The 24613-nt window shown below is 41.0% G+C and overlaps 2 protein-coding genes across 5 annotated transcripts in view; one reads left to right on the top strand and one right to left on the bottom strand.

The window, feature by feature from the left end:
• The first annotated feature begins 1629 nt into the window (after positions 1 to 1629).
• On the top strand, positions 1630 to 20354 carry DCUN1D1 (defective in cullin neddylation 1 domain containing 1). The gene is made up of 8 exons (XM_085069122.1): positions 1630 to 1865; positions 9842 to 10058; positions 11334 to 11502; positions 11995 to 12125; positions 13666 to 13749; positions 16210 to 16292; positions 16531 to 16627; positions 17623 to 20354. Exons 1-8 carry the CDS (start codon positions 1863 to 1865, stop codon positions 17700 to 17702), a joined length of 864 nt encoding a protein of 287 aa, XP_084925248.1. The 5' UTR covers positions 1630 to 1862; the 3' UTR covers positions 17703 to 20354.
• The window catches only part of ATP11B (ATPase phospholipid transporting 11B (putative)), a 67297-nt gene continuing 62706 nt past the window's right edge, over positions 20023 to 24613 (bottom strand). For 2 of the 4 annotated variants that reach the window (XR_014854007.1, XM_085069120.1), the window contains 2 exons: positions 23737 to 23810; positions 20023 to 22440 (listed from right to left, as the gene is read on the bottom strand). Coding sequence is in view for 2 of the 4 variants with exons in the window: in XM_085069120.1 (XP_084925246.1) it covers positions 23777 to 23810 (34 nt within the window). In the remaining 2 variants the exon portion in view is untranslated. Of the gene's footprint in view, positions 23811 to 24613 lie in introns of all 4 variants that reach the window. The other 2 variants (XM_085069117.1, XM_085069119.1) reach the window with 1 other exon arrangement.

The raw sequence follows: 24613 nt of genomic DNA, 5'->3' as shown, positions 1-24613 counted from the left end.
CTTTTTCTCTGCTCTGCTTGGAAGCAGTTAAGTATGATTTTCCATTCCTTATACAACAGGAATTCATAATGTACAGCAATTTAGTAAGTTAGGGAGATTGAATCAGAAGTCAGTCAAAAAAACTAAACACAAATACAGTGTGCCCCCAGACACTCAAAAAACCCACTAAGAGACCATGCATTACAGAAAACCTGCAAGGTCTCCAGGTATTAGGGAAAAACAGGCCACTTTAAAAATCCTCCTTCTGTCCTGAGGCATCTCCTGCATGCACAGCTCATCTCTCAGATTATTGTTACGTGTCGCAATAATTCTCCAGGTCTATGTTGTGTCTTCAGCTGGCAGGAGGGCTGTCACAGCACGTTACAGTGATGGCAATTAGCTAACTCGATCAAAGAGATTTCCAGGTTTGGCTTTGCCTCCCCTGCCATGGTTACATGGACTGGGCTGGTGTGCAGTGTTGATGGCTGTTCACTGGCCACTTTGCATCCATCCTCAATTTCAAAAACATGCTTTTTGGGAGGATTCAAGGTATCCAGGCAACTACTGTCTCCCAGGACAGCTGAATTCAGCTATATTCCCATACACTTAATATCAAGATAACTCTTAATTTTACTGTTTCATAACACCAGCACAATTTGACATTTCACAGGACAGGCCTGCTTTCCCTCACCAAATACAACTTAAGTCCTCACACTTCCATCCAAGCTTTACTATGATTTTCAGCAAAGTAAACAAGAAACAATTCAGACTCTTTTCTATAAAAACACACATATAAACCATGGACATCCATGATGAGGAATGGCTTTTTGAAGTCTTAATTTCTCTGTGGTGTGTACAATCATACCAGTCATGTAATGTAAATACAGAAGCTTACTTTAATAGCTCCAAGCTCAGCTGGAGATGAGAGAACAAGATCAGATCTCAAACCTTTGTCCTTTACAGCAGTCTGCCACCACTGTGAGTTTTATCAGCAAATATTCTGCTTCCCCAAACGTCCTCGGCTGCCAAAAGCCTGCAGTAGGTAGAGTAAGCTTTCCTGGGAAAAAACAACTGTCTGGGACAGTGGTGCAAATCGTGATTTAACCATTGCAGCCCCTTTTGGTAGTAAAGCTATGCTACTGCAGGAAGAGCTTCATCTGTCTACAGCTCCCCAAAGGGGATCACAGCCTGGAGAAATGAGGGAAATCCCACAGGTGTGGAGGTGCTCCTGTATGAAGGTGCCTGCAAAGTTGCTGCCCCGAGACTTCACCTTCCCCAGGTCTCCGTGGCTGCTCAGCAAACGATTCTGTCTCCCCTGCGAGTCCATCCTGGAAAGCTCGGGGGATTTTCCCACCTCACTCCTTTCCAAGTTCTTACCCCCGGCAGCGGCGGCAGCTCCACCCTGCGAGCCCGCGCTGGGATCACACCGGGCGCTGGGAAAGTGTCTGACCTTTTGATATTAACGAAATACGAACACATATGGAATTCTCCCGACAGAACAGCAGGCCCCGGGGTGAGGAGCCGCTGGGATCCCGCACCCCGCCTGCCCGCCCCGCCGCATCTCCGCCAAGCCCCAAGCCCACCCCGCAACAGCCCCAGCACGCTGGGGAGGACTTTCCCCTCGCTTCCCTCTCCTGCTCGGCTGACTCGCCGCGCTGCTCGCCCCGAGCTCAGCGCCGAGCGAGAGCAGCTCGCCGCTGCCGGAACGCGGGCCGAGGCTGCCCCCCGTGAGGGCTGCCGGCTCCCGCACTGCGCATGAGCGGGGGAAGGCGGCGGAAGGGCCCGTGAGGAGCCGGGAGCCGCCGCCGCCGGAGGAAGCGCCGCCGCCGCCGCCCTCAGTGTCCGCCCGAGCCGGGAGGGGAGAGGCCCGCACAGCCCCCACCATGGTGAGCGGCCGCCCGGGGCTCCTCTGGGCTCGCTGCGGCGCCTCGGGGCCGGGCGGGGGCAGCGCGGCCTGGTCGCGGCGCGCTGGGTGTCCGGGAGCGGCGGGAGGGCCGGCGTCGGGGGCTCCGCAGCCGGGCACGATGTGCTGGCCCGGGAGCTGCTCGTCCTGCTGCCGGGCACGGCGGGACCGGCCTGTGGGGCTCGGGCCGGGGCGGCGGGCGGGCGGCGGGGCTGCTCCGGGCAGGGGCCTAAGCGGGGGGCGCCGGGATCCCGCCCAGGCCTGCGACCCGCGGGGCTCCGGCAGGCCCGCCCGGCGGGAGGGGCTCCTGGCACGTGGTGAGAGGGCTCGGGCACCGCTGCGGGACTGGGGCGGTGTTGTGGGCAGCTCCGTGCGCTCTGTGCCCTGCGCCCGCCCTGTGCCTGCAGCAGCGCTGGGAGGGAGTGCAGGGGGCTGCCAGGAGCCTGGGGCTGCTCGGAGTTTTTCCTCGGGATTTCAGGCGTCTCAGGACCCGTTAAATGCTGTCAGTTCTCAGGCAAACTTGGGGGTGTTGATGCTTCTTGAGCTGGGATTGTGTTGGAGAATGTCTGGATGATTGTTCTATGGTTTTGGTTGGTTCTATTCACAGAAGTGGTGTAAAGGAGGGCCTTGCAAAGGTCCTCCTAGGAAAGGTCTTAAAGGTCTGTCTTGCATTTTCTCTGTAATACCATTGTCCTTATAGCTGAGGGTTTGCTGTGGACTCCCACATCGACTGACTTTCTCCCTTGCTTCTTTTAGGGGGAAACTGCAGTGTTTGGAACAACATTTGCTGATTTGATTTGCCTAAACAAAAGAAAAATATATTCCTTCAATTTAAGTTCGTTATTGATTTCTTGCACTGTGTCTTATGCACCAGAGGGAGCAGGTTTGTAGTAGTTCTAGGCGTTCTCTGTATTCAAACGTTGAACAGCTTTAGCTACTACACCTGTACAGTTTAAAGCAGTACTTTTCAGTCTTAGGAAAGGGTGTAGGAGGGAGTCTTAAGATCTACTGGTGTATGCTTATTGGTATAAAGGTATCTGATACCTGCTTTTAATATTATTCTGACAAGTAGTGTTAAAAACATATTAAAAAAATTACAATGTCACCTTTAATTGATGGAATTATGTTGGCATAAAAATTTGGTTAGCCAGTATTTAAATTAGTGGTGTGCAGACCTCTAATAAACTTGTCACTATGTAACTAGTATAATTTTTAATTGAATAGTTTGATGTAGATCTTCATTCATGATTTTTATTAGAGCTTAAGACTGAAGTCTGAGTAAAGTTCAGACTGTAAATGTGTCTTATTGTAATTCTGCAGGTCTGGGACTGTCTCAAAGAGTGCTTACACAGTAATGTTACACAACTTTTTATGAAGACTTTTTTCCATAAAAATCACCTAGAGCTGTCTCACAATATATCCAGTAGGTAGACAAAATAAATACACAGTTGATGTCTTGCACATACATATATTATTGGCTGGCTATGAGATTAAAAATTTAAATTGGACAATACTATAGAAAGTTGCATTATAACAGAAATAGTGAGGCCCATTATTGTGAGAATAACTTCTTGTGAGAAACAGCAGAGTTCTGTCTGCTTGGTCTTCTTGGAAATACTTAACTGAAGAACCAGCAGACATGTTTTGTGTAGCAGTTCTGTACTGGTAGATTGGTATTTATCAGATTGGAGGGAGCATGTGAATACTGCAGGCATGGCCCTGAGCAGAGCTGTTAGGCCCTGTGCAAACAGCTGTGTTCCAGGTTGTGCTTGTTGGCTCCAGCAGCCAGGTGAAAGGATGACATAGACGCTGAATTGGGACTAAATGACAGGTAGCAGCTTTTAAAAGTAGTAAATACAGGGATGGATTGTTTCCAGTGCCTGGGTGTAGGATTCTGTACCTCTGCTTGTGGTATGTCAAAATCGTCTGGTTAGGGGTGAGGTAGCAAGAAGTCACAGAGATCTGAAGATGTCCATCCAGAAACATGAGATTCAATGTCCCATTTTTCTGCCCATGTACACAACTGCTCTGGCTCGTCCTTCCAGTGGCTGTGGCCAGGTAGCATGTCCAGCACAGCAAATGCCACGGCATAGGCTCCTGCAGCTGGGGCCTGGCTCCTACCTGGCCATGCAGCACTGGCAGGTAGAGCACTGCTGGCTCTGGCTGAGTCTCACCAGTGTCCATATGGCCAGTGCCTTGTGCCTTCAGGTCAGAGGTTGGCTCTCTTTGTCCCATGTCTGGAAGGGACACCACACAGCAGCCTGTTGGGCTCTGTCCTTTTAGGTAACTTGAGAAGTGTTTCTGTTCAGCGCTCAGAAAACCAACACAATTCCTTGGATTGAGCAATCAGCCTCTCTTATCCTCTCTTCATCTGAGCTGTGTGAGCAGCACCTGTAGAAGTGTCCTTCACCTTCCCTGTTAGTGTGTTATTGCTTCATCTCATCCTGAGGACAATGATGTGCCCATGAGTCAAGGCAGAGCAGTAAGCTGGTCCATTTTACTCTGAGCCATCTTCACCGAGGAGAAGAGCTACTGCCTGTACAGTTCTGAATGATTTAATGAATTTAGAACTATGGGTGGTAATCGAGGCAAGTGTGTTATTATCTATATCTTTATCCAGAGCCAAATGCTAGCCTTGTGTCTGTTTACATTTTCTATTATCCTGTCCATTTTGTGTTCTCTGAAAAATATTTCTGTGCTGATAAATACATAATTTCTTACGGCAAACCTCAGCTGACAGGATGTTGCAAAATTGAATATTACAAGAATTTCATGTCTGACGCTGTCTCCTGTAATGTTATTGTACTTCATGACATTGTTATGTAGTGTTTAACTCAACAAGCTGTTCTGCAAGGCCAGCTATTTATACATGTATTCTGTGGTGCATATGCATGTCTGTAGAAGTTTGTTGATATTAAATACTTGAGGTTTGGTTGTCCCATAGTAAAACTTTAGATTCTTGGCATTACGCTTAGAGTGGAGTAGTCAGAGTGCTAGACAAGATGGTGCATGATTTTGTTTCCTCTCCTAGCTTACCAGAGATCCCTTTGAACTGATACTTTAAATCACTTTTAACTAGAGCCATGAAAAAAATGTTCAAGAATATGAACTACTCTTAGAACAAGGTGTGAAATTTATTATGTAGCTCTTGATATTTCACTCATGTTTTATGGTGCCAATGCAAATATACAGTATGAATAGAGCTTCTGCCCCAGACCAGAGTTAAGAATGCTAAACAACTGGCTGCAGTTGTTATGTTGCCCTTTTTTATTTGGAGAAGCCCTGATTTTTGGTGTTTCCTTCACCTCTCAGGTTGGCATGAATTACCATTACATCTACTGCAGTCTTCTGGGTAGCTATATACTGACCTTCTGCCTTCATGAAAATAAGGAAATTATTTTATCTACTAAAAGAGCATTTTAGAGTGTAGAAAGCAACTTTAATTTTATGTTGTTTGTGATTTTTTCATTGGATTTTATATGTCAACAGACTTCATAAGTGTTTAAGTTTTGTTCTGTTCCACTAGTGCAAAATGGATTTCACATCAGCTTCAAACAGAAGCTTAAGAATCTCTTGACTTTCTTACCTCGTGTGCCCTCTCTCAGAGAAACTGCTGTGGAAAATAAAATGTAGTTGAAGGATGTGTTTATTTACATTGTGCAGAAATTGTGGCTATTTACTTTAATTGTTTTTGTCTTTCACTTAGACTTTTTGGTAGTATACCTGTGTGCCATCACTGTTGGTGGGTTAAAAATTCAGTTCTGTGCCTTCGTAGATTTCTGTTGTAATTAACTTCTGTTTTCTTACCAAACAAAGAAAAATACTCGTGATTTTGCCTTTTAAGCTTTAGCCATGTGTTTGTTGAATACAAGCAGTCAAGCAGACATTTGTAGGAGCCTCGTCCATTCCTTTGATGGTTACACTCCCAGGTGGAATGATGCGGGAAGCAGAACTCTCCTGGCCATTCGGCACAAGTGGCAGGCGGGTGAGGGAGCTGTGTGCCCGAGCCGCTGGGACTGAGTTGACGTCAGTGGGGTCCTTGGGAAGTGCAGGGATGCTTCCCGCAGCCACAGCTCAACTGGAGTCTAAGTGCACTCAGTGTAAAGGCCTAGACTTTGTGGAGGTTGATACTATTTTAGAAAAGGCTTTTACCTGTCACATGCATGAGAACTTAACAGGCTTTTCTTTGAGTCCGGCCTGAAACAAAAGCACAGCTGTCACATCATTCGAATTCCTTTACTTAGCAGTGAAACTAGCAGGAATCTGATCATCTGTATCAGCAGCTGGGAACGGTGGAAAGCAGTTACTCATTAAGGAGGGACTGGGTGAATGCCTTCCTTGGGGGCCACAAGGGATTTTGGGGCAGCAAAACTGGTCGTGCCCTGCTTGTCTCGCTGGTGGCCGCATGTGACCTTTGAGCCAAGTCCAAGAACAGCGCTCTGGTCGGGATCCTCAGCTCTCCAGTCCAGGCAGTGTGGGACAAAGGTTGGTGCTGTTTCCCATGAGCATTATCCAGGAGAGTGGAGCCCTCATTCGACTATTAGCTGTCCGCAAAATGTTGATGACCAGTGTGCAGAATTTATCACTGAATCTGGGGCGACTAAAAACTGAGTGCAGAAGATAAGGAAAAACAAAGTTGTAGTCAAGAGTTAGTAGAGAAGTTTTAGCATTTTTTGTTCCCTAGACTAGGAAAAAAAAATACTTGGGGAAATAAAAGTCCAAGTATTTTTTTTTAATTTTTTATTTGTAGTCTTTCACTGAAGGATCTGATCAAGGAAAGGTTATTGAATTAGAATATTCAAATTTGGTACTTCATGGTAATAGGCAAATCGTGATTTTAAAATCAATGTTATAGAACCAGATGTTAATTAGAATGAATTATGAATCTGCACAATGTAGCTTTTCATTTGGAGAAGTTATTCTGTGTTTTAAAAGCAAGGTTATCTGTCTTGTGACATCCTTGTTATAAAAGGTAGCTTGGATACCACACAAACTTAATCAAAGGCTTGCAGAACTGAATTTTTCCTTTTCCCCTTAACCCAAGAAATAGGAGTAGAAATTAGTTTCATTTGTTTCCCATTGGTTGTCATTTGTATATATTAGCAAGACAGATAAATAAAATTCTCTCTTCCTTTTTAGCCAGTGTTAAAGTTGAGATGTTTTAAGTGGATTGTGTTGCATTGTAGCGAGCACAATTTCAGTGTCAGGTATTTGTTGCCTGATGACTGTGGGATTAAAGGTTATGTGCTGCTCTGTATTCCACTTAAAACAATTATAGACTGTTAGCACTCAATGCCTAGAAATAGCCCTTAAAAGTGCAGAAGGTTTGGAACCTGTTCCTGCTTGAAGTGTGGGTTTTTAATGTGCTGAAAGAAGAGCTATAATAGGATAATAAAAACTCAGCAGTAATTCCATCTCTTGATGTCCTGTAGTAGGCCTTCAAAGAGTGTCCAGTCACCTAGGATGTGGAGTGTCTCGTCTGCACTGCCAAAGATCTGCAGAAACATTCATCAAATATAAAGAAAGTGCTTTGGCACTTCTTCACTGAAAATAAACTCATATTTGACCAGGAAAAATATGATTATTCAAGAAAAGGATTATGGCTGAACAGTGTGATTTATTGCATGTTGTATATTACTGAATGCTTTACTGATTAGTGTAATTGGCTGCTTGACTCTTTGCAATTTTGATCTTTTTGTGTTGTTACTATCACTAAGAAAGCCCCAAGCATGGGAAAATCTCATGTGCATATGTAGAACTTAAATTTTATCATAAAAGGCATTTAAGCTGCAATTTTTGACCTAACAAATTGCATTCTTTTCTGTGAGAAGATGCAAAACACCCCACCTTTTGTGGTCCTGGGCATCCCTGGTAAAGCCTATTTAAACGTGTTCCTTGACTTTTTGTGGGATATCTCTGCTTTTGTTCAACCTTGCCAGGAGTAGGGCAGAACAAAGTCTCTTGGGGTTTTACAGAGTACTCACTATTAAAAGGGCTATGCATACTTATGTGTACATGTTAAAGAAAAACCAAACAACCAAAAAACTAAAGATTAAAGGCACCAGCTTTGTTAAAAAAGAAAACAAAAACAAGCTATGGTAATTAAGTGTAACTGCCCTGTAGTGCAGCTGAGTCTGTGGTGATGCAGCAGTCTGGCTGTGTGGAACTGATTAGAAGAAGCTGGTAATTGATAGAGAAAATTAAATTTGGGATTGTTTCATCTTCATTTGGGATTTCATTCAATGGTTTGTTTTAATATATCTGAGTTTACAGTACCTTTGAAAAAAAAGCAACTAAAAATCCATTAGTCATTTCTGGAAGTCATTCCACATGGCTTTGTCAGCATAAGTGATTTTTGTGGGAGTCAGAGCTCAGTGGTGTGAGGTGCTGAATGTCTGCTGTGGAGCCAAGCGTGCACAGCTGAGGTGCACAGGAGCTGCTCTGGTGGCTTGGCCTTTACCTGGAGCCACAGTTGACAATCTCAGTTTCAGAAATGTGTTTGTAGCCAAAGGTCCAGTGTGATAACCTTCATCAAGAGACTGAAATAAAGCAGCAACACATCCTAATCTTAAAAATGGTACAGCCTAAGTAATATTGCTCTAAGTCTGCAATCTGAGCTAAAGGTTTGGCTTCAGTTAAGTGTTGTAGATACAGGGTAGTTTTGGTTTGAGGGGGATTTTTTGATTAAAGGATACTTAAACAAAGGGTATTGTTCTATTTAGTATATTATGTGAGTATCAGTTTAAACCAAATGTGATGCTCTTGTATTTTTTTTAATGGTGTAACTCTGACGCTGGTAACTTAACATTTCTTACAAATAATAGTGTTCACACTCATTGTCATCAAGCCAAAGAAAACTGATCCTGACTTCTAGGACAGATGAATTTGTGTTCTGAAGCGTTAGTACGTTCTTCTAATGGTAATGTGACTGGACACTAATTATCCTTTGGAATTAAGAGCTTGAGCACATACTGCTCCTAAATCATTGGTTCTTTGGCTGAATTTTATCATGTCTTGGGATTTTTTTTGCCCTTTTTCTCCATATTCCCTGAGAAGGAGCTGTTGAAATTACAGTTACAATAATGAACAGAATATACAAGTTTTGGTTAGAATACAAAGTAAACTAAAAATGAAGTATTTTTGCCATGTAAGAAATCCAATCCTGACTTAAAATTTTGTCAGAGCCCTAATTTACCAAGCTGTAACATTGGGTGCCTTTTTGCTTTGACTATTCTGAGTGAACTGCAGAACTGAATTTGGGTGTAGTGCAAGAGCTGTGATTGCTTTCTCCTGATCAGTTAGCTTTGTGTAACTCATACACTCAAAATACTCAGTGTGCTTTTCATCAGAAATATCCTTGGGAATCCCTCTCTGCTGATAAGCTACTAGCAGCAAGTCAGCATTCAGTTCTGGGCTAGCCCAGGGCGGGATGCCTCTGGGTCTGGGCAGGAGGCCTGGAATTCCAGAGCTCTCACCTTGGCTACTCATCCCCCGCCTGCCTCAGGCACAATTACCTTTTTTTTCTTAGCTTCAGTTGCTGCACCTGTGAAATGGAGACAATGCCTCCTCGCAGGAATGTTTTGCTGAGGACCTTCAAAGTGAAAAATCTCTTTAAAGAAAAAGAGGTCTTTAAGGTATTTCAGTGTGTAGCTCCCTGAAGTGGATGACCCAGCTTAGTCCATTGCTGCCATCAAGGACACCTCAGGAGATCCAATTCCAGGTGTGGCACTGATCCTGCAGTAGCTGGAACCAGAAGGGATAGCTCAGTGGTGCTGAGCTGCTCAATGGTCTGCTCTGCCCCACCTGTGGAGGCACTTGATCAAATATTTTGTTACCCTGATTGCTTGGGAAAATTATAAAGGTATTGATTTAGAAAACATTAAGAGACTGATTTTTATTTACTTTTTTTTTTTTTGTCCAGTAGGCATTTCTAGTTACAATATTGTCTGTTTTCACTAGAACAAGTTGAAATCATCACAGAAGGATAAAGTGCGTCAGTTTATGGTCTTCACACAATCCAGTGAAAAGACAGCAGTGAGTTGTCTGTCTCAAAATGACTGGAAGTTAGATGTTGCAACAGACAACTTTTTCCAAAATCCTGAACTTTATATACGAGAGAGTGTTAAAGGATCATTGGACAGAAAGAAGTTAGAACAACTATATAACAGATACAAGGGTAAGTACTCTGGATTTTAAGGCTTATTTCCTACTTGTATAATTCTTATTTACAATGTATTGGTGCTGCTGTGTTCTTGTGCTGGGAAATTTTAACCAACTCTTTCAGCTTTGTTTTTCTATAAATAATAACACAAGTTAGAGGGGGAATATAGGTAGGTTTCTGCTTCACAAGGATTACATGCAGTTGCTTTATGTGTTCTGAATGTATCTCCATTTATAGGACTTCAGGGTCTGGGCTGGAATGGTGTGTACAGTGAGTAATTGTGATGGTTAATGATGATTTTAGGTAATTCTCCTGGGGCAGGCACATCACACAAGACTTGATCTGACAAAGGGAAAGGTTGCATACCAGGGTTGGGTTCTACCTTAATTTTTATTCAGCTTGGTCTTATTATCAGATAGTTACAAACAGAATGTAAAAGAAAACAAAGTCTCTTGATCTGCTATACTGCCACTGTTCAACTGATGTCCTACTACATACAGTAAAGTGGATTCAGTACAGCAGAACAAATCCTGTGTTTTAGCACTTAACAAAAAATCTAAAAATGAGTGCTGTGTTTTCTGTCAGTTTTTCTGTGTTTTCTCTGTATAATCCAAATACCATTTTTCTGAAGTCTGTGTTGGCTTGCGTTAGTAGATCTTTGTTAGTGCAGTTGAAATGTGAGCATCTCACTTCCAGACCAGATGTTGATTCCTTCGTGGAAGGAGGAGTGGGCCTGGCTGACTTGGAATCGGTAACGGGGCAGCGTAACTTCCCCCTGGAGGTTACCATGTCCAACCTCATGCATGCTGGTGGTGCCAGAAAATGCATAAAACTGCTGTTGGGGTAGCAGTGGATGGGCAGATTTGGGTGTTGGTGCAGCTTGGAAATGAACACTGCAGAATGGCTTATAATGGAACACAGATCATCAGCCTTGCCAAAGATGCCAATAATTGAGTGTGCTGGGGGGAGAGAACCACTGTGCTCTGTAGGGAATGAGTCAGAAGATCCTGCATATTATTAGGCAGAAAACAAATGTTTGTGGTGCTTTTGTCTCTCAATGAAAATAACATGAGCTTCATTGTATGGGAGGCTTTATTGCAGTAACTGCCTCAATTGTTAATGCTTAACTATTGAGAATACTCATTTAATTTTGTTTTTAAAATACTGTCTTATAATGGCTGATCCCAAAATGGCTTCTTGAAAATGTTTCCTTGTCTTAGATATACATGTTGTACAAATTAGCTTTTTCAAATACCTGTTTTTCTTGATACTTACTTTTATGTCCCAAAGATCCTCAAGATGAAAATAAAATTGGTATAGATGGTATACAGCAGTTCTGTGATGACCTAGCTCTTGACCCAGCCAGCATTACTGTACTCATCATTGCATGGAAATTCCGGGCTGCAACACAGTGTGAATTTTCAAAGCTGGAATTCATGGATGGAATGACTGAGCTGGGGTAAGTTTTCAGTGAGTGTTAGATGGTGACAGTGTGATCCAGTGTCCTGTTCTGGGGAATTCTCAGTCATGTTGTCCTCTCTGAGACGTTTCAGAGTGCAGCATCACTTGTCTGCCTTGTGAAAATGCAGCCCTGCCTTGGTTGTGTGAGCATTGTGTGGTGCTTGGCACAGAGCTGCTCAGGCAGCTAAAGCAGGGATGTTGGGCTGCACTCAGGGGTTTCTCTGCCTTGTGAGAGTGCTGTACCCTTTATCACATTTTCCTAACAATCTTATGGATTGTAGAACCTGATGTATCAGGTACAGTATGTGCAAATGCAACATGAAGAAATAACAACAAATAAGTGAAATTCTTGTCAAGGTGCAGACTCATTAAACTTCCTGAATTTTGTTTTGATAATTGTATTGTATTACACGAACAGTTTGTAGATTTTTAACTCGTGTTTTATGGCAAAATGAATAATAAATAAATAGACATGTTTTTTAAAATGCAGATGTGACAGCATAGAAAAACTGAAGGCTCAGATTCCTAAAATGGAACAAGAATTAAAAGAGCCAGGAAGATTTAAGGATTTTTATCAATTTACTTTCAACTTTGCAAAGAACCCAGGACAGAAAGGTTTAGGTATGTATTCTTATTCATAAATATTGGAAATGACTAATTAAAAGAAGCAAATGAATGTATTATTGTGATCCAATGAATCTGAAAGGTAATCACCCTTGGGATAAAATACATCTCGGTGTTTTGAAAGATAGATGTCAATTTAAGGGGTTCAAATTGATTATTAATAAAGGCTACAGGATTTTATGAGAGAGGTTTTATTCTTTCACTCCGAGTGCAGCTCTCAGTAAGCACAATGGATTATGGTCTTACATTAAAGACATAATTGCACCACTTAGAATTTGCAGCACTGAACAGATTAATTGAATTTTTACTTTTAGGATAAATTGCAGCTGTAAAACCATTTTCTGTGTAAGCACATTTGTACAGTCTCTTGTAACACCAAAAATGCTTGCAAATGTCGTAGCTAAATAGAATTGGAATAATGCAAATGGATTCCTGTGTGCTGGGACTGATGCCTGTTGCTGTCTACCTACAGAGATTTTTTTTCCCCTCACCTCACTGAAGGCTTTTTTATCATTATTTCAGATTTCACATGCTGAGTGTGGCTTTGGTTAGTGTAACAGTTGGAGTGGAAGAATAACTTATTAAAAATAATTTCAGAACACCACAGTTTGGGTGGAATTAAAGGAACAAACTGCAGCTCTGTCAATTCAAAACAACAAAAATGAGGGAATAAAAATTTCTTTTGAGCAGTGACGTTAAACAGCCAGAATGCACATTCATTTCTATACAGTGTGATTTGGATATTAGCCATAACTAGCATTTCATGATACTGTAACTGGTAACTTCTTAAGGTAACTGTTCTACTTTTGAGAAGAAATAAATACTGAAAGGCTAGTAGGTTCTTTCTTGGCAGCTTGTGAATTTGTTGTTCTCAGGAATGAAAATGCCCTAAACTGGCTGCCACTGGACAGCTTTGCATTCCCAGGCTGTGTAAAGATGAGCTTTCAGCTTTAGTTTTATTGGCTTTTATGTACAGACCAACTTTTGGCTTAAAATGAGTATTGAAAAATAAGTAAATAAGCAAAAGTTCTTTGCTTATTTACTAGTTTTGACTGCGTCATTCTTTGACATTTTTCTGTATCCTGTTTGTTGTTTTCAATCGGATTGTGAATTTCATTATCTCCAAAGAAGCTAAAAGTGCTGCTAAACCATCTGAAAATACTTGTGCATACTTGCAGTCAGATCTGAATCATGCAAATAAATGGATGGGCTGATTCGTATTTCTTCTAGAAAGTCATAATAATTTTTTTAGGCTGCTACAACAAGGAAAATGTGGACAGCAACTGAATTGTGGGATTTATTTACCAGGAAAGCTGATGCACTTGCTTTATTTCTCATTCATCATAAAGCTTCTTTGTGCAGGTTAAGCTCTGTCAATGGCAGACAAGTATAGTTTTCTGAGATCTGTATAGCATATACATAGTATAAGATAGCTTTTTAAATGGTTTTTGTTTTTAAGTCTGGGTCTGGAACTGATGTAGAACTGAGCTTAAAGTCTGGATGCTTACCAGCCCTTTTGGTGCTCATAAATACACAGTTCTAGGCATGAATTTACAACAGGGCAGAATTATTCTGGAAACCCTGGAGCAAAAGAATACTGGGAGAAGTACAGTGCTGCAAAGTAAGTGCTCCTAGTTAGGTAATTAATTTTGGTGTGTCTAAATAACTGCTTGTAGGAACTTGCAAATTGATTTTAATGTATATTGGCCTCTAATCTTGCAAACGTTGTGCAGTAGTTCAGGCACAGTTCTGGAAATATATTTCCTCTGCATAATTCCTTATTACTGGGCAAGTACTGTGGTGCCTGAAAAGTTCTTGTGATATTTGCATCTCGTTGGAGAATACCCTGTAGCTGATGTTCATCTCAAACAATGTTTGCTTCTCTTGCATCTCTCTGGATAAAACTCAGAATGGAGAATGTATTTTGAGACTTTCATGTTTGATCCAGGAGGACTTTCCTGAGCATTGTCACACTTACGGAAACCTAAAATTATACCTCTGCCGTCCAATTTTGTTATTTCATAAAATTTTTTTTTAAAAATGTAATTTGTCCCAAGACATTACATCATCATGCTTTACATGTTTGGACTCATACAAGGAGTTTGAGGTTGCAGCAACCTGAGATTTGGCTTTTAACAGCCTTTGCTTACCCACAAGAATTAACTCAAAATTGTATATGTCAGAATGCACAGTTTGTTTATGGTGATTGTTTACAAACCACTGTAAAATGCAGTGATTTGATGACAGTGCATTTTTGCATGCACACCATTAGTGCAGGACAAATAAATAAAACTCAGTTTTCTAATCTGTTTCTTTGAGGAGCTGATCACCTTCTCCTGAAGTTTGTATCTATGAATTTTCAGAAAGGCAGTAGTTTTAGTTGAAAGCTAAAATACATATTTTTCTGAATCTCCTGTTAAAGAGAGCTATTGAGCCTTTACAGTCTAGAATGAGTTGCTAATTTCATATACAGTTTTGAATATGAAAGTAGTAAGTGAGGAGTAGTGACTTCTGTCTAATTTGTCTTCTTGAGACTCAAACTTACACTTTTGTGTGAAATCAAAACTCTTTGCAGCTGTTGGAAAATCCTTCACAAATTTTATTCTTTACTTTAACCAGGAAGTATTATAATGTCACTCTGCTGTTTGAGAAGCAGAGAAGATATCTTTTAATATCAGATAACCAACAATTCAGAAACTCCTCATCACCATATATTTTCCCTCCAGCAATGCAGATTTCACACTTTGTTTTGTTTGCTGTTGATTTCACCTCCAAGATCTACCTCCCTGTATTCTTTTAAATATTTGGGCACCCTGGGGGAAGGAAGGGAGTGGTGTTCTTGGGTTGTTGGCTTTTTTCTTTTTCTTTTTTTCCTGAGATGTGCAGTTCATCCTGTGCCTTCTCTCTGCTTTCACAAGGGGACTGTTTATGGAAGAAATTTGCTTGACTGCCAAATATATAAGAGCTTTTGTTTAACAAGAGGGCATTTACCTAGGCAGCCTTTTGGGGTCACTGTGTGTGTGTTTGGCCAAGGATAGAGAGTTTGGTAATTCACAGTGAGTGATGTTTTGTTCTGCAGCACAGAGCAATTCCCTGGTAATTCCTGGTAGTGCAGCTGACCCTGGGCAGAGTGGTGTGGCTGGGTTTGAAATGTCTTTTATCTGCTCCTGTCTGCCCCTGCTGAGCAGTACTGCAGGGCAGTTGAGCCTTTGGCACACACAGGGAGGGGAGCTGCCTGTCCTCCCCCTCCATGCCACACTGACCAGGCTCTGACAGGCACTAGGGCTGCTCCCCAGTGGGTTAGCTCAGCTTTCACTCATTCCAAACAAGCAGGAATTTCACAGGAGGCTTTGAAAGAAGAAATAATTTAAAAAACCAGCCCACCACAAAAAACACCCAACAAACAAAAGAAAAAAACCCCAAAGCAAAACAACCAAAAAACTACCTCAAACCAACGACAAAAAACCCCAAACAAAAGCAAAAACTCAACCCAACCAAACACCACCAGCAACAAATAAACCAACTATCTCCTGTCAGCATAAAGACACTACTTAAAGATTCTTTTTCCAAAAGAAAATCTTGACTGCAGAAATGAGCACTTGACAAAAGCCTCGTTACAAAGGCAGCACCTGTAATAAAATTGCTCTAAAAATGCAATCATACAATTTAGATAAAATTAGCTTTTTATCTTAGATATTAAAAAATGAAAGCAGCTCTCACTACAAAATACTACAAGTTTCCAAGACAATAGCATTTCTAAATCAAAAATACTTTGCTGACTTTTAACTAAAGTATTGTTAGATAGCAAAAGTCATATGACATGTCCTGGGGGGATTTTGGATACGTTAGGTATTAATATGGGCAATTTTCAGTTCTGTATTCAAATTACAGTATCAAAATATAGAACACGTCTGTAACATTTTATTTACGGTTGCCTTTTTGTTAAGAATACATGGGTATATTTGCATTAGTTTAATCTTTTTGCATTTATGGATATATGGTTCATCTTGGTGTTGGATACTTGTGGAGATTATATATTTGATATGTATATCTCTAAAAGTAATATATTTTAATATTACAGATTTAGAAATGGCCATTGCCTACTGGAATTTAGTACTTAATGGAAGATTTAAATTTCTAGACTTGTGGAACAAATTTTTGTTGGTAAGTTTAAACCTTTACATAATCTGGACCACAGTATTTTCAAAACCTGGAAGATAAAACATGTTTAAGTTACTGAGTAGATGAAATAGACTGTCTTGACCTAAATCCCAGATATTCCTAGTGTGTGCAAGAGAAATAGTTTTGGGGATATGGATGTGTCTGAGACAGTAAAAATGAATGTGTAATAGGGTTTTAATTTATTTATTTTTAAATATAAGTTTTCCACCTCTCTGAACAGGAACATCATAAAAGATCAATTCCTAAGGATACCTGGAACCTTCTTCTAGACTTTAGTACAATGATAGCAGATGATATGTCTAACTATGATGAGGAAGGTAAATATTTCTGTTTTCTCTCATTAGCTTTAACTGTGTTTTATGCTGCATTTATTACTTGGATCTGCTTTGGTACAGCTGTCTGACAGCACAATTAGAGTATCACTGGTGATCTGAAGTCCAGTCAGAGCTGCTTTAATGCATGTTGTAATCATCTCTTTGTTACTGCTGTTCTAAAAAAGAAATGCTGAAACTTTCATGGAATACATTTTCTTTTTTTGTTCTAAGCTCAGACACAAATTCTTTCTTATTGAGACAAACCCAAATTCTTTCTTATTGAGACAAACCCTGATATTTGACTGTTTAAAACCCACAGATTCTTGTTGGTGCCTTTCTTGGCATCTTCATCCAAGTAGCTGATCCATGGTCTGTGCAGCTCAGTATAAGGTCCTCTGGTTATTACATTTTGTAGCTTGAGAAGGTTTTGAAGTCTGGTTGCTTCAGTTTATGTGAGGCTTGGACATGTTTTGACATAGAAGTGAAGCTGGCAGCACACAGGGCTTGCTGGGCAGAACTCACTTCCTACCAAATGTGTTTCTTGTAAACTTTTGTATCGATCTTTCCCCTTCCAGTCCATCTGTAGCCAAGAACATCTGATTACCCTCAGTCCTTGGCAGCACATCAGTTCAGTGAGGGGAGGAAACTAAACTTGTGATACCTCTAGAGCAGAGGGGAGCAAACTTCTGCAACTTTATTTAGTAATTACGGACGGTCCTCATTCCCTTGTCAGTTATGAGTTAGGATTTTTGTCAATTTTTTGTTCATTTTTGTCAGGAAGATCACCCTTGAAAGAGATGTGTATTAACTACCTTTAAAGGAAGCAGAAATCTTTAACTGGCTCTTAAATTTCAAGCAGGAAAATAAAATTTTATTTTTTTCTTCAAACTCTGCCTACTTTAATACTGGAAATATCCATATCCATGTCTGGATATGGAGCTTGTAAAAGAATGCCTTGTTGAACCCAGTTCTTACATTCTGGTGTTTTTCTCTTTTAGGGGCATGGCCAGTTCTTATTGATGACTTTGTGGAATTTGCACGCCCTCAAATTGCTGGGACAAAAAGTACGACAGTGTAGCACTAAAGGACCCTTCTAGAGTGTACATAGTCTGTACAAATATCTGAAATGGAAAATTGCACAGTCAATTTCTGCTGGCTGGACTGAACTGAAGATCAATCCTCACAATATGGCTGAGGGTTGAGACAAACCTTTAAGGATACATCTTGGACCATATCATATTTCATTCTTCTACTGGTGGTTTGGGCTTTTCTTCTAGTCTGGACCACTCTTGCCCGTTAAAATTCCAACATTGTGGATTTCATCATGGATTTATTTTTTGTTGGTGGATCACCCTAGTTTCATCTCCCATAAGTCCTAGAAGCTTTATAATTATTTTGAGGTTTCTGGTTTCACATAAAGCACAATGCTGGTCATCATCAGACAACTGTTGTATGGCATCTGAATTATACAGATCAACATCAAAACGATTTTTAAAAGAATCCTTAAATATACACTTGGGGCTAGTTGCAAAGACTATACTGATAGCACTTCCTGCAAGAGTGATATATTTAAGTGTACTGGGTCCGAGTTTTTTCTTTTCTGGAAAATTGCAGGTGTCGTCTGGGTTTGAGTCTCTGGTCAAAGCAATGGCAGGAATGACCCAGGAGCCCCAGGGCTGTTGATCTGGGGTCTCTGGTGCCTGTCTGAGGTTGGCTCGTGGCTCAGCTGGCTCTGGGGACAGCTGGAGGTTGACACAACTCGTGCACTTCCAGCCCCGTGGGCGACGGCAGAGCCCTGAGTGGGACGAGCTGTGTGTCCTCACAGAACCCAGCGTTCTCTTGGTTACTCTCTAAGAAATCAGATTTCATTACAGTTTTGAAATGCTTATCTGTCTGTCAAAGAAAGGTTTTTCATTTCTGTGGAAATCAAAAACTTGAATATACTGAATTTGTGTCTTAACTGTTTGCTACACAATACAGTATTTTAAAGTGAGACGTGACTTTTATGGCTGAGGTGTGACGAAGCAAATGGCCCTGTTGTACAAGAAGCTGGTGAGGTTGATGTGAATCTGGGTTTTGAAACCATTATCCTTGTAAGTTAAATCTTTAAAACATAGAGGTACTGGCATTATGGATGACACCCTTTTAAAAATTATTTTGTTGAGTTTTCCTCAAATTGACATATCACTGTGGTTGCCAAATACAGAAATTAAGAGTAAAGCTTTCCCAAACAAGCACAGATCAGATACAAACTACTACACTGGCTTTGTTTGTTTAAATTATTTTGTGGATCATCACTACTTCTTGTCTTGCTGCGTTTGACTGAATCACTTCATTTGGATCAAAGCAGGTTTTATCAGATGCAATTCTTTAATATTGCAAGAGCTCTTTAGCTGCTTTTATGGTCTTTTACTCCTGACTGAGTTACTTGTGAAGAAGAGCTTTGATAAATCCTGCTCTGTAAAACAAGCTGGAAAGAATGAGCTCCAGGAGAGGAGACAGGCCATAGTTAGAAGTGAGGAAAGAGGTTAGCCCATGCTCTAAATAGTGCCCTGATACGGCCAGAATTATTTTTGAGATGAGTCATTGGTACTTGCACTAAACTGCAGCACGATTTTATGCGGATGCTAAAAGTCTTTTAGGGAAAAATTGACTATTAAACAGCTAAAATTTTTATTTGTACTCTGTGCAGTTGCCCTTTAGGCTGGCTCCCCTTACAGTAGTGCCCTTTTGGCAAATCCAGTTGTGCATTTATTCCAAGAATACAGTTCCTCAAAAACATTGCAAACTTTCTCCAGCTACTGGAATTGGCTATGCCAAAAACTGTGTGTTTTGCTGCTTTCAGTATTTCCTTTCTGTTTTGTGTAAATAAAAATGGGGACTTGAAATTATGGGGGTGGGTAGGGAGGAAAAAAAAAGCTCGACAAGGTTATCTCTGCGTGCTGTTTTCTGTCTTGAGGGTTTTGGTACTGTTTCAGATTGATTAGTTCAAGTATGCTGTGTTTGGAGAGGAGAACTGACTTGCTTTTCATCCCAATGCAGACTTGACCCTCAAAAAAGTCTGGGATTGGGCAGTGGCAAAATGCCGTGGTGTTTTAGAGACTCTTCCTTTTGAATGCAAGATCTTTCCAACAAAATAGTGTTGTCATCAGTTTGGTACTACATGCTTATAATTACTGTGTAATTATAAAGAAATACATAAAACTTTGATTAATTATGTTGCAGAAAAGGGTTATTTGTGCTATCATGGCATCTTTTTCAAAATGACTGAAGTTGAAAGAAACGTTGATTTAACAGGGTGTTGTTCTAAGGACAAAATGCCTGGTTACAGGGAATATTTTGTACTGAAACATGCTCGGATGTGGCCATGTGGTTTTTTCCTTTATATATGTGTGGGGTTTGGTTTTTTTTTTTGTTTTTTTTTAAGAATGCAGCCAGTTGCTTACTTGGATTGCTTTAATTCATAAGTGCTTATGTCTTGAATTTGATGATCTCCCCACATTTAATTTTGCCAAATGTCAAGGAAAAAAAAAAGGCAAACATCAAGTTTGTAAGCTGTTTTTATACATTAAAATATGTACAAGATTAGAAGTGCCCTGATATAAAACACTTAATCTTGAGATTATATTTAGTAAAAACCCATCATTTACATATCTCTGTAAGTTCAAAATGTAACTTCTTACAGTCCCTCTCATTACCAACAGAGGCAATAAAGCTCCAGTGAAATTGCCATGACTGAAGTTTCTACTGCATTGTTTCAGTGTATTTTTTGTAAAGCTTGTTTCTAGAATGTGCTTTCAAGGAGGGGGTGGGGAAAAAAAAGCATGGAATATGTGTCTTCTGCATAAAATACAGATCAGGGATAGTCTTGGGTAAACAAAATAATCAAGAAACTGCTACCCCACTTTGCCTAGTGCTTGTTCCAAATGTTTGCAAATCGCACATGGAGCTGATTCTCCCAGCCCTTGGCTTTGCCATTGCCTGGCAGGTGAAGGAAGACACCACACACTGCAGTGCTTTAAATCTGGCTGAAGTACAGCAGTAAAGTGGTATTTTTATTGATCAACCTGTTAATGAGTAACTTATGACTTGCTTCAGAACTGTTTTACAATGAAATCAGTACTGAGAAATCCTTATTTAAGAAAGATACATTTTTTTAAAGAATTTAATAAACTTTTGTCATTCACACTTCTATTTAAATAATGTTGCCAGAAGTCTCTGAAGATTTTATTTGAGTGTGGTAAACTGACTGAGTTTGGCTTTTAAGCAAAAAACAGTGGTGCCCTTCAGGGGTCTGAGTTCTCCAGGAGTTCACCACACCTTTAAATACCTGATGTAATTATAATTTCATCTGTCAAAAATATGCCTTAGCTTTGTAAATACAGAGCTGGTTTAGTACCAGCATGTAGAATTATCTGCAGAAATAAACACCCAATTTTTTCTCCTAAATAGGCCCAAGTGTGACAATTTAAATGGTACAAAACTCAACACCCAGCTTCTGGAAGCTCTCAGTCAACAAAAGCTGCCTAAATGCAATTTGAATGTTTTGAATGAAATTTTTCTTTTCTAAACTCCGTTTTGTGTTTTCAGAATATAAGATTTCAAGCCTTTCTCAGTGTTCAAGGACCACTGGCAGGAGTCAGAGGGATAAATCAAATTAGGGTCAGGAACCTGAGGGTGAGATGAGTGGGCTGTAAAACTCATGTGGGGAGAAGCCCAGGTTGTGTTTCTTTTTCTTGCTGGTGGCTTCTCTCCAGCCCTGCTCCTGACTGATCCTGGGGTGCAGCAAGCCTGGCTGTACTCTGCCATCTTCTCTAACACAGAATTAAAACAATGACTCAGCTAGAAGTGAAATTTTTATTTAATAAATATAATTTTCATAAACCATTTTCAAAACAACTATTGACCAAGCTGTACAAGGAGCAAGCACATGGCCTCGCTGTCAGAGGAGCAAAAATAACATGAGGCAGCCACAGTGTCAGAGGTCCAAAATTCTTTGTATTACTTATTGCTCATTTCCAGTGGGCAATGCCCCCTAATCTGCCTAAAATTAAAGATCAACATCTTTTAAAAGGTACTTCTTGCAGAGATCAGATCATTCCAGTCTTTTTCTTCAAAAAAGCAAACTCAATCACACTTCAGTGAAAAAACAGAAGTCTGGATGATGATTTGTTATTTTTGTATGCATAAGACCCAAAATCTGTCACGGGACTGCAACTAGGAATTGTAAAAATACATTCTTTGAGATACAAATAAGATACTCCTGCAACAAGGTGTGCCTCATTTTTACCCACTTTCAACTGCACGCTCCACAGATTAATTATCCTGTTGTCAAAATGTAAAAAGGGTGAGAACTGCTGCTGTTGGCAGTGATTTCCTCGCAAACTGCCGAGCAGAGATGGACACACCGCAGGCCAGGAGGTGCCTGCCGGGCTGTGGCTCAGCCAAGTCCCGCTCGGTGCAGTTCTGTCCCCGCAGAGCTCTTCAGTGCCCTCGGAGCGGCGACAGGCAGGGAGCAGCACAGCAGTGACCTCTCTGCAGCCGGGCTGGGCTGAGGGCACAGCGGGGCACAGCCGGGTGACAACATCATCCCCCGGTGAGCACCAGGCGGCCCGGGCAGCACACACAGCTCTGAGCGAGTCCTGACGCCTTTGAGAGCAGCACTGAGCTGAAGGGAGAGAGAAATCTATAGAGAGCAGAAGCCTGGCAAATCCCGCTGCTGAGCAGCGACAAGAGCTGACAGAGCCACGAGCATCCCCAGCATCCTCCTGCTAGGAACTGAGTCATTCCCAGAGAGCAGCAACCAAACCATGCCACTGGAAACAAACAGAAGCAAGGAACGTACCAAACAGCCAACGAGAAAAACATTTGCAGGAAAAAACCCACCCCGGAGCTGTGATGAAAAGAGTCTGGCTGGGAAATAATTTAGGAACAGGATACAGGTTGAAATGAGTCCCTGCTGCAGGGTTTGCCCAGTGCTAGAACAGCTCCTTTAAGCAGTGACATCTGTGTAACAAGACAGTGGCAAGGGCAGTGACAGTGAGGAGTTATTAGGGATTCCACACCAAAAAAATGAGAACCTCAAAATAAAGGTTCAAAAGCACATTATACTTGAGTACTTTTGAACACTGAATGTCACCAAAATCATTAATATTTAGAAGTAGAGAAGTAGCAGATAAAACTAGGCTGCAGCTTTGAGACACTTCTAGCACTAGAAAATGGTATTTTATTCCAATATACAGCTCCACTATTATAAAAAATATTTGAAAGTATTACCAAAGATTTTCAGTAAGAAACTATAGGTGCTTAATATGCATTCTAAGTTGCATGAACTTTTCTCAAATCATTCTGAAAATGAAAAGCTGAAGTTTTCAGCATTCCTTCCTTTGAAGTTTTTTATTCCCCCTCCCCTGCTGTAATCTTAACAAATACACAGAATATTTTTAAGCAGAATATTTACATTTTTAGTTTTTGAAACAATTCAGAACATCTTCTCGGTTTTCTTTCCACTGCACCCTCTTAAAAGCATGAGTTTGGCAACTAAAATTATTTTTCTAAGAAGTAACAAAACCAAACCCTGTTTTTCCCAGAGGGAGAAGTGGCCTGCAAAGAACAAAATCTCATCTGGGAAGTGGCTGTGGAGAAGGTGCTTCCTAAGGGACACTGCACAGTGAAGTGAATGTACACCACTCTTCCTCTGAACCACAAACATCTACCGCAGGCTTTTATGGATTTCAAGGCTAAAAGGTACATAATAAAACACTTCCTCCCTGTGGCAAAGTCCCCACCCGTTCACACTCTCACTGGGAGGTGAATTGCAGCATTACACTGAATTAGCTGGATTGTTCAGTTTGCCTCATGAAGGACTCTGCACTGTGTGCCCTGTGCACAGTGAACTGCTTCCTACACTTCAGCTATCAAAGAAATACACAAAGTCTTTCTTCCTTGAATAGGAGCATTTTAAAAAGATTTGTGACATCAACACAAAACCCCAGTGACTTCCACACAAAGTATTTGTCACACCAAAAAATCTGCCTTTACACAAACCATGGCTATGCTCTTACTCAATGAGACATTACTGATTTAGATTTACTGCAAATAGAAAAATATACCTTGGCCGAGGGATGGATTCTTAAGTCCTTCCTGAATTGCTTAAATGCAAGTTTCTTCGGTAACCTTACAAACACTGGGAAAAGGGAAAGCAGGGGGAAAGGGAGGAGAGGAGATGGAAGGTTTTAAAGAAACACATAATGAGCGCAAATTATTCTTCAAATACACGACTGTGCTGCTTTTGTGCAAATCTACAGAACACATCGGTGTGGTAAAAGCCAAAATACATCACCTAGAGAGCTGGGCCAATGGAAATGCTTGGAGTGGGGTTCATGGCAAAGCCTCTGCTTCCCACTGCACACAATGAACCCATCTGGATTTCAGAGCAGGACACAGAACCACAAGGATGGATGAGAGCACATGGGCACACACTGATGGGACAATGTGTGCCTGACACGGACAAACAAATACTGCTGAACAGTGAAACACTGTGACTGAGGTATCAAACACAGCTAAACAGCAGATATCTGATTAGAGTACTAAAATAATTCTGTATTTCCTGGGTATCCATGGCAGCATGAAGACTCCTAGAAGGAGAAACTCTTATTGAATGAAGAAAATTACTATTTTAACCCCAGGTTTAATATAGATATGAAATATAACAGAAGTTATAGGAGTAGATGAAAAATCTTAAGTGTATTTTGCTACTAGTGCAGATGTGGAGGGGACTGGTTAGATGACAATCAGGTTATTGCATCTCCAGCCAGACCCAGGCTTTAAGCCATCTGCACTGGGATTAGTCACATGTTCATACCTGCTGCTTGGAGAAGGCAAGACTCAATTTTAGTGATTCTTCATCCCCTGGGTATCGCTGGGGCATCTAGTGCACACTGACATTTTCAACTTTAAGCTTCACTGCACTCAGTCATCTGAAGACAT

Source organism: Lichenostomus cassidix, chromosome 9 (assembly GCF_008360975.1).
Source record: "Lichenostomus cassidix isolate B80296 chromosome 9, HeHo_3.0, whole genome shotgun sequence".
Classification (NCBI taxonomy): domain Eukaryota; kingdom Metazoa; phylum Chordata; class Aves; order Passeriformes; family Meliphagidae; genus Lichenostomus; species Lichenostomus cassidix.
This window is presented reverse-complemented; position numbering and strand designations above follow the sequence as displayed.